The 10,574-nt window shown below is 43.1% G+C and overlaps 1 protein-coding gene across 1 annotated transcript in view; it reads left to right on the top strand.

Moving 5' to 3' along the window:
* Nucleotides 1-10,574, top strand: part of LOC118784413 (POU domain, class 2, transcription factor 2-like) — a 50,402-nt gene that overhangs the window by 31,776 nt on the left and 8,052 nt on the right. Inside the window, exons 3-6 of the mRNA XM_036538645.1 lie at nt 6,085-6,150; nt 6,935-6,969; nt 7,325-7,381; nt 8,789-8,932. Coding sequence (XP_036394538.1) covers nt 6,085-6,150; nt 6,935-6,969; nt 7,325-7,381; nt 8,789-8,932 — 302 coding nt within the window. The remainder of the gene's footprint in view (nt 1-6,084; nt 6,151-6,934; nt 6,970-7,324; nt 7,382-8,788; nt 8,933-10,574) is intronic.

Raw genomic sequence — 10,574 nt, 5'->3', positions numbered from 1 at the left:
GATAGTCGCTGTGTTTCTCATCTTTGGGCTGATATTATTCTATTGATATACGGATCACTCAGAAACAAAGAAATTAACTGTTATGTGCAGTTTAACTAAAGACTTGAACAGCAGAATAGGATGACAGAGACATATAGTGCTTCTCTTACAGTAGCCTTCACTTTGTTTCTCATCACCGGGCTGAGATCATTCTGTTGATAAACACATCACTCAGCATCCCTTACTGATTGAGCTGACAATACATGAGAACATGTCTTGCACAAAGTGGGCAGTATTCCTGCGAATTCTCCGGATTATAGCACAAAGAAATTTCCTCTTATTTTGGAGCATTTCACAGTCATCCTTCTGCGTCTTACTTTAAGTAGCTACGCATTCATCTCCAGTGTGTGAGTCCTGGGGATTTTTTTTGAAGGATTCAACCCCAAACTGAATTTGAAACCCCGTTCACAAAAAAAAAAAAAAAAATTATTTACCAGCTACAAAATGACTTTCTGAAGTTACATATTGTCATTTAGAAAGTCCGGACATGATATGCACTATCCTTATTAGTTTTGACACCGATACCAACACGTCACAGGTAAATTGAGGTTAGGAATGTTCGGAATATATTTTTAACTTTGATTAAGGCTCACTACTGCCCCCATGTGATTATGCAAAGCAGCACCATCATCCAGTCACGTCCTCTGCCTTCGATCAGTCAATATGTCTGCTGTCTGCGGTGTTCTGGAATCCACAACATTAACGCTCATGGCCACTAAGTGTGTGAGTAGATTGGTTATGAGACGTAGCTGAGAGGGTAGGTGAAGGAGGGAGGGAGAGAGAAAGAGATAGAGAGAAAGAGAAGGGGGGATACCTCCTCTCTGCAGGTGTCAGTTAAAATTAGTTGTTCGTTGAGGGAATTTGCATATTTAACAAAAAAGGGAAGTTGATGTGTGCTCTGTTTGTATGTGTATGTATCAGCCTGTATGCATGTGCTCACCAGCAATTACCATACCATTTTACCAAATTTCACAACGTTTATTTAAATTAAGTGTTTTTAAGTTTACCACAAACAAAACGTCATTAACAGTATTACAACATGTAGTTCTAAAAAAACACTCAAAATCAGTCCCTGTTTATATATTTAAATAGCTTGTATAGATGCAGTGGCAAAAGTGTACTTTGGGTGTCCGACATAGCTCAGTTTTAACTATACTAATATTGGGTTCCAATAGAACAGAGGTTTCTAGGGGCATATCTCTATTTCTGGGACCTCATTGAGGCCAGAATGAGTCTGCTTGGTTTTTCCATCAGTCTTTGAGGTGATGATACAATTCCCCATAACAGAGGAGCTATAAGAGCTGTGGGTAAAGAGTAAAAAGGGTTTAATTTTCATCAGGTGTTTGCTGATATTGGCAGCTGTAGTTTTTGGCACACTTTATGGAAAATATATTATGCCAGGATACTTTGGTACTTTCTATGTGTTTTCGATGTACTTTTTCTATAATCTCTCTCCCGCCCTCTCTCTTTTTCTTGACCTCTAGCTCTCTGTCTCTCTCTTTTTTTTCCCTACTGGCTCTCTCCCTTTATTTCTGTTGCTTCCTCATTTCTTAAATTAGACACTTTGACTAACAGCAAAAAATTAGGTTTTACCATGGTGGAAATTACAGGATGAAAACCCATATCCCAAAAGGAGCTCTTGACTTGCAATAGAGCATGTTGCAACCAACAACACAGTGAATCACTTTAACTCAACCAATGGAAAAACGTGTCCTTTCTGTTCTGTGGAGCAGACCTGTTTTCAGTTTAGTCTGTGACTCCCTTAGCTGCTGCCAGTGTTTTGTTGTTCAGAAGACAGTACATCAAGACTGGGTGCATATCTCCCTGCAATGTGCTTAATTTTCCAGGTAAAGTGGTAGGTAAAGGTGTCAAATGGAAAAAATATAGGCTGTTGCATGCTAGACAGTTATATTTTTAGTCAAGCTAAACCTGCTCTCCTCAAGACACGCAAAGCTGATCTGTAATAGCAAGGAATCAATGATTGCGTAGGTATTATAAGAATAATTGATGATAATTCCTGAATAAGACTAAAGTTTGCTTTCAGCGAACCAAATGGCGAGATGTTTGAGTCCAGCAGCAACAGGACAGTAAATGGAGTTCTTCTCTCTTCCTCATTCTCTCAAAGATTCAAAGATTCAGTTGCTTTGGTGTATGACCTCTCAGTCTCAGCCTCTCTGTGGGTCAGGGGCTGTCCCCTGGCAGAACAAAGAGTTAAAACAGGAAGTTTAAGGAATAATATAATTATGACTCACAATCCGAAGTTTTCTCTACCCCCCCCCCCCCCCCCCCCCCCAACAGCCCAGAGGGAACAGATGTGGTGAGTAGTACATTTCACTAGGGCAAACACTGTCAGTGAACAGAGTTTGCCTGTGTATATTCCTATTAGTCTTGTCCAACTAGTGTCTTAACATTATATCACCAATAAATTCTCTTTGAAAGCTAAATGAAATGAAAGATTGAAAAAGTGGGTTTTAAAGTAAACACACTGGCAAGCAGCACAATATATTCCCACGTTGTAAGATGCAGAAAAACAAGGTAGGAAAAGTTCGATGGAGACATTCTGAGTGACACAAAGAAGGTGGAAAGCTGAGAATTTGAAAGAGGGGGTGGCATCCAGAAATAGAACAGATAAAACAATGATGAAGAGACGAGGGGAAATACCATCAGATTCGATGTGTCCTAGCTGGTGTATGACTCGTGTATGTTAAACTGGAGACGAGAGATGCTCTGTTCTTAATGGTGGGCATGGGGAGAAAAAAAAATCTATTGAGACATAGCGACCGGTTCTGACTCATTCGATACAAATTCATAAAAGCGAAAATACCGAGTTAAAATTCTTTCAGATGAATATTTCAAAGTGAAATTTTAAGTGGCCGAATAAATTTTAGGAATAAATTCTGTGAGCATATCAAACGTATATGCGGAGTGCAAGGCCAGAATACATCACAGATACATCACAGATGAGTCCCTCATCTTGTAGAAATGCGCGGCTGGCGGACTCTCTGTCGGTGTGTATCTTACAGGCGCAATATTGGTAGCGTTGTCGGCGTGTATGTTTCCACGTGTGTATGAAACATATGAGTGCAAGTGTGTGAATGAGGAAAATACATCAGTGAGTCACAAGAGATTTAACTATCGAGCACGGCGACCTTCGCGTGTTTTCGGTCACCGAATGCCATCCTCACGCAGACCGTCGACGCGCCTTGAACGTTGTGTATGACAGGTAGGCTAATTTACGAACTTTTAATTGTTCACGTTTGGTACAGTTGTGCGCCAAAGTGAGTTTGGCGTTATTTATTTTGGCACGAATAAACGAGTGAAATATAGGGTCGCTTTGTTGTGTCAGAAGAGTTGAAACGAACGGCAGAAATGAGTCACTGAGCCGTTGTTGCTGCTGCTCCGAACTGTGGCGAGACGACGTTTTTCATTCATCATGACAACCGGCGACAACACGATTAAAGCTCTTCTGAGGGCAAAACGCATGTTTATACCTAATGAGTACAATAATCAACCATTCTTGCATTAAAGTTACATTGACGTTAGTTTTTAAAGTTAAGGTAATAGGATCCAACTTCATAAAACCGGAGTTCACATATTTATATATAGACATATAATAGTCTATATTGTAGCGTATGAAGGTGACAAATACTTTATTTTTCGTGTGTATTTCCCTAAGCCATTAACATACTGATATGGTAATAAAAAAGAAAGCCATATCAGTAATCAGAATACAGTATCGTAATCAGACAAATGATTATATCTTGGAATTGTGCATAACACTATAGAAGTGTTACATCAATAGCGTGGACAGGTGTGATAAATTATTTGTGTATAAAAAAAGCCTCCCTTATTTTAGAAATAAAGCTACGTTTTGGAAACTAAATTACTTAAACAAAAGTTGTTTGCAACAAATTATAGACTATACACGAATACTATTTAAATAAACGACAAACTGTATCTAAACCGCGATTAGTAATAATAACCACTATTATTGACTGATGAGGCCGTGATTATTATAGTTGTCTTATATTATAGTTATGTTTATATAAAGTATATTTAGTGGTAGCTGTAGTAATAGTAGCTGCAGCAACAGTATAGTAGGTTTGCTTATTGTTGCATTCCGTTATTCCTACACCTGTTAACACCACTCAGATTATGCACAAAATGAACTATGGATAAACTATAAATGTTATATCTAGCCAATAACAAAGAAATGAACGACAACTAATGTGTGCAATGAAAAAAAAAAAATTCACAAATAAATTGGCTTGGCCACAGCGCTGTTACGCCGTGTATATATATTGTATATCTACTGTTAAAACGATTCTCATCAGTTACAGAGAAGTAACTGTGGAGAAGATTACCGTGAGTAGGACAGCCCTATTACTGGTCACTAATAATGCAATCCATTGCTCAAAAAAGCACATCTCTGGATGGGCATTCATTTAAGGGTACGGCCTGCGAGATTTAAGATTTTCTCAAAGGTGGTAAGAAATGTACCTTCAGTGGTTTTTAACTGCTAGCAAAAATACATGTATACCCACCAAACCACTCCTTTTACAATGATCTTAATTTTCATATTGAGCTTGAGACATAGGTATAACATTAATGCTCTTATTTTACTATTTATTTTGCTTTAAAGAAGCAGAAGGATGGTTAACATATCTGTCAAATGTAAAACAAAAAATATGGGGTGCACCAGTTAGTTATTTGCATATTTAACAATTCATATTTAACAAAATACTGCTTTTGAATGATGATTTGTCAAAATGGGTGTGTGATGCGGTGACTTCATGCGATGCCCCAGGGTTGGGCGGCACTGCTTTAAGGTGTGGTCCTACAAGGTCCTAAAATGACTGTAAACACTCATAGAAGCAAGGGGCAGCGATGGTGCTTTTCGTACTTGCTGGAATTTACGTGCTGAGGCAGTGAGCTGGAAAAAGGCTTGACTTTCCTGGAATGGGCTGACTTTGTTGAGATCTCTCTCTTGGACCGGATGGGCAATGTCACACTTGCACTGTATTAGGGCTTTAGAGCCTTAAAAAACCACTGTAGTGAATTAAAATGTTATATGTCACATTAGACCGCTGTTTATCCGGTCTGCCAATCACTATGGAAATACAGAACGAGGTGGAAATATTTACCTGCCAATCATGTGTCTGATTGTTTCCATAGTCGTGTGAGTGTTTGTGTAGTGTAAGCATGTGCTTCAGTTGCCTGTGTAACCTATTAAGAGTGAGAGTTGGTGTTTGTGACTGTGTGTGTGGTGGCGTGCGTGAGTGTATGCCAGGCTCCATAACCAGCAAAGAGACGGCACGCATGTTCTGTGTAGCTTGCTGAGAAACAGCCGAGGAGGGCCGTAGTATCATGCTGTCGGTCATCACCACCAGACCACATGCAAACCGCTGGAGTAGAGCAAAGAAAGCTGTGGACAGGGGCAACCACAGGGCTGCAGGCCTCAGCTCAGAGTCTTGCTGAGCGTCCCGGAGTCTGTCCGTCCACTGGAGGCAGAGGCAGGGCTGTAGGACAGAATGCATCGGGGTGATGCGGGGGGGGGGGACGGTAGGGCCAAACAAGCAGGAGGCCAAAGGAGGAGCCAAAGAAGGGGGCCAAAGGAGGAGCAGCCAAAGCGGGGACAGGGCAGAGATAAAGAGAGAGATGGAGGCACGGGGGTGTGTTTCAGTTCGTGTGAAGGCAGGAAGTGAAACGCTCTGAGCCCTTGGAGACACTGAGCAGCGCGCTGGGGGTGAAGATTATGAAGATGAGGATGATGAGTTTTCAGTCATGTGACATCAGAAGGCGAGAGCAAGGGGAGAGGAATTAAACCGAAACCACGTCTTGGGGGTGACTCATTAAAACGTGAAATCTGCAGCTGTTCTGCCTCTCTAACTCCTGCTCTGCGGCTCTCACTTTTCCCCCTCCGTTCTGAGTTTGGAAGCATCTCTGCAGTTTGAGAAGTGTCCACACATTAACATCTTCCTCTTTTTCTTCTTCTTCTTCTTCTTCTGCTTCTTCTTCTTTTTCTTCCTCCTCTGTTTCCTGTAGATATCAGGATGTCAAAGCCAGTAGAGGTTGAGAAGCCAGGGGCGGACTCTCCAATGGAGAGCACAGGTATGCACTTTGCATGTGTGCCCGTGCAGTCTCTCTGTGTCTGTGTGGGCGCACCAGTGTGAATATGCGTTGGCCTCTCCCTCCGCATTTCAGCATGTTGTTTCACTGTGCAGTTGTGCCGCCTTCATTTCTCACTATTTCCAATCGTTAGTGTGTTTGAGAGAACAAGAGAGGTCGTCAGCTGGGTTGTGTGACGCTCACCCATGAAAGATTGCAATCGTGGCTGACACTCTCACAAATCCTATTCAGCCATCGTTTTCTGCACACTTGTCAGCATTTCTGTGACTAGAGGGTTCCTTTAAGAATAACTACCATATGCTCATGTTTAAGCGAAGCTCTATGGCGTGTAGGCTACATGGCATTAAGGGTACATTGTAGAATATCACTTCAGTGTGAAAGCATTGTATTTTCGTGGTGATTCGCGGAGGGGTGTCATCGATGTGTCACCCCTTCCACTCGCAGAAGAGCTCTTTGTAAGAGGGCCGGAAAGCCTGTGATCTGAGCTATTCGGATGGAACTTTCTGAAGGAAAAATTGCACAGTGCGGGCCCGATGTTTTTGATGTGAAAAAGCAAAATGAGCAGTGTGGGGCCCGCCCACTGCTGGTCAGTTCCTGTGGAGTGCTCAGTCATATACCCTCCAACCATACTGTGACCTAGCCTTCACTGTCATCTGTGTCTGTCTCGGTCTGTCAACCATTATAAGAATCTATCTCTCAGAGCAAGTGTCAATACATTCCTTCTCTCCCCCCTCTCTGTCTCTCTCTGTCTCTCTCTCTCTCTCAGACTCCGAGAGGAATGGTCCCGACTCCAACCATCAGGTTTGTAATTCTCGTCAAAAGTTGATATAATTAGCTGAATTGCTTTATATGTGGAATATATATATAATGGTGATGATGATGATGATATTGTTATAAGTCTATGGCCCTACTTAGAAACGCATGGGCATAGCCAAAATAGCTTAAATTGTCCATATTGCCAGCTTTTATATTGTTTTTAATGACCGCTGTATTGAAACTGTTTAAGAAATCTCACACCTGCTGGTGATCTGTGTTACATTCCTGTAGATGCATACTGATTTGTAAGGAAGCAGTATTTTGCTGAGTTTTGGAGTGGTGATTTTGTAAGATCTGAGCTGACCATCCAAATGATTGGTTCGTCTGGTTTCCGTTACAGGCTCAGCCAATGAAAATCAGTCCCTTCTCCCTCTCTCCCACTCTGAGTAGCACCAAGGTGAGTCAAATATAGGAAATAAGATGCATCGCAATATTTTTCTAAAGATGTGTGTGTGTGTGTGTGCATGTGAGAGTGTGCGTGTGTGTGTGTGTGTGTGTGCATGTGAGAGTGTGCGTGTGTGTGTGTGTGTGAGTGTGTGTGTGTGTGTGTGTGTGTATACTGTCAACATGGGTGTATCTATTTGGGACTTGCTTATAAAATGTGGAGTGTGTGTGTGCAAGTGAGGAACATAACGGCTCTGGCAGTGGAGTTGTAGTCTGATTTGCATACAGGCCGACTAATATGCAAATCAGAGTGATGGTACACTCACTAGTGTGAACGCGTCCAGCTCTGCCTGGATAAACGGAAAGAGACAGAGACGAAGGCATTTCAGTTCACCCGCCTGTCACAGACAGAACCACGCAGTCAGGGAGAATGTAGTCCGTAAGCGAAAACCACGTTAAACAAATGGAGAGAAAGGGCATGACGTGAAGCTCTGAAGAGAGACGGAGAGAGAGGGAAACAAGAACGGACAGAGTCAAACCTTCTGAGCACCTGCACTGAGACCGTGATGATGGCAGCGGTTGAATGTTGTAATGTCCTCGAGAATGAGGTGGGCAAATCCAATCACTCTCCGCACCCTCTGGATCTCACCATGGTAACTTTTTTAAAAAAAATTCTGTCATCGCGTTACGCCAGATGTTTCTTTTGCTTACGTGTGTATTGGTTAAATACACATGACTGAATGCGTGCTGATATAACATGATCTGTGCAGGTGTGATCGATGGGTGGCTTCTCAGCTTGCTTGTTGTTTAGTAACACAAATACAGGCAGCTTTGTATCAAACAGCGTGTTCGCTGTAGCCTATAGGTCAACTTTATTTCTTATATCTATCTCCTCTGCTACTCCACAGTCTTAATTGTGCATTTAGGCCTTGGAACACCTATGATCCTTGCAGTTAGCTGCCACTCTACAGTTTAATTTATTGTAACAGTTTTAGAAGTATTTAACCGCTAGATTAAGTGTTTAATCTAGTGGTAGTGTAGCATAGTGTAGCATAGCAGGGCTCATAACCGAAAGTTTGCTGGTTTGATTCCCAACTGGGGAACTGCTGATGTACCTTTGGGAAAGGTACTTAACCCACAACTGCCTCAGTAAATATCCAGCTGTATAAATGGATAACATTGTAAAAGAAGCTGTAACTGATGTAAGTCATTCTGGATAAGAGCATCTGCAAAATGTATCCGCTAAAAAAATGTATTTTGGATGCAAATATAAGAGACTTCCACTTGTATTCACTGATGATAAAGCAGGACAACAGGTGCTGGCTTGTGACTGGCATGTGTCAGTGTGTTGTAGTGCGTGCTGACCTGAGCTGTGCTGTGCTGATCTGTGCTGAGCCCAGTTTCCCTCCGTTTCTCCCAGGTTAAGATGGATGAATGTGGGGAGATGTCCCCAGCCCCAGCTCAAGCCCCTGCCCCGCCCCCAGCCCCGGCTCCAGCTCCGCCCCCCACGCAGACGCCCCTCCCACACACGCAACTCATGCTGACTGGCAGTCAGCTAGCTGGGGTAACTCTCTCCCCCTCCCCTTTCATTACATTACATTACATCATTTAGCAGACCCTCTCCCTCTCTGTCTCAGCCTCTCCTGGTCTTCCGCTCACTCCATCACTCCATCCTCTCCCACACCAGCCCAATTAGCTACCAGGCCCAGCCCCCCCCTCTTCTACCTCCCCAAATTTCCCTCAACTCTCCCCTCACTCTCAGGCCTGCGCTCTTTCACTCTTTCTCACTCACACTCCCTTTCACATTTCCGGCATGCCTCCATTCCTGTAGCTCGTCCTGTCTCACACCTGTCCCATCTTCCATCTGCATACCTGCTTCATTCTCAGGCTCTTTCATTAATCTCTACTGCATTCTCACCCTCCTCCAACCAACTTCATTTTTTAATTTTTTTTTTCCACATACCTAGTTATATACTTGGCTATTTGTTTTGCTTAGCCATATACTCCATGCCGATTTCACATTCTTACAGTAATATACACCCTGCACATTGCCATTCTTCTGCTAACAGACTTGATCCATTTTCAGATCCCTTCCTCTCAGATACCTGCTCTGTTCTAAGATTCCTTCACAAACATGCCTGCTCTCCTGTACTCCTCAGGTCCTCTGCACCATTTCACCTTCATGTGTCCATCATCACTCTTTCTGTCTCTTTCTGTCTGTTGGAAGCAATACAAAGGGTGTGTTGTGTTGTGAATTTCAGTGGTGTGAGTGGAGACAGTGAAATTCATGCTTGTAGATTGAGGTACGGGTACTGCCACTTTATTGCATGGACTGAAAATGTTTCAAGCATACAGGGACTGGAATATATGGAAAATTGAGAAAACATATAAACAATATAGACTAGAACCTTCTTACAAATTAAATAAAATCAAGCAAATCAAGCAAATTATTTAACATTTTTTATTTCACTCTTTCTTCTGCTCACACCTGCCTATGTACTTGCTTATAAATACCCTGCATTACTGTGGATGTGGAGCATATTTCATGTTTTCAATCAGACTACATGCCTGGTAGATTGCGTAAGACTCCATATCTGGGGCAAAGATGGGTGTGTGTGTTGGGGGAGGTATGGGGTGGAGTTATGTGTGGCGGGGTGGACTTATTGAGGTTTGAGAATTATTTTGTCCTTTTCTTTTTTGCGTGTGTGTTTGTGGAGGTGTTTATAACTGATTTATGTGTTCCCCAAACCCTCAGCAGTTTACCTCCAAAGTGGCAAGGTTCACCTTTCCTTAACCAAAGTCCCACAGAGTTTCACTGTATTGGAACTAGGGTGTAGGATCCATAATATGTGCAGGAAAAAAAAAAAAACAACCAGAAGAAAAGCAGCCTCGCTTGCTTCACCCTTGCTTAAAAGTACAGTTTCCCTACTGCTCGGCTATAATCTTCCTTCTTCTCTGCCTCCCTCTCTCCTCTCCTCTCCTTGCATCCCTCCTCTCTTCTGCTCCTCCTCCTCCTCCTCCTCCTCCTCCTCCCTCCGCCAGCTGACTGCCCTCTTGCCGGCGCAGCAGCAGCTCCTGCTGCAGCAGGCCCAGGCTCAGCTCCTGGCGGCAGCCGTGCAGCAGTCCAGCGCAGCTCATGCAGCCCACGCTGCCCACGCCGCCCAGGCGGCTGCTGCGGCCAATCAGCAACAGCAGCAGCAACAGCA

The sequence above is a fragment of the Megalops cyprinoides genome, chromosome 10 (genome assembly GCF_013368585.1).
Source record: "Megalops cyprinoides isolate fMegCyp1 chromosome 10, fMegCyp1.pri, whole genome shotgun sequence".
Taxonomy (NCBI): domain Eukaryota; kingdom Metazoa; phylum Chordata; class Actinopteri; order Elopiformes; family Megalopidae; genus Megalops; species Megalops cyprinoides.
Note: the sequence above shows the minus strand (reverse complement) of the source record. Positions and strands in the feature narration are given on the sequence as shown.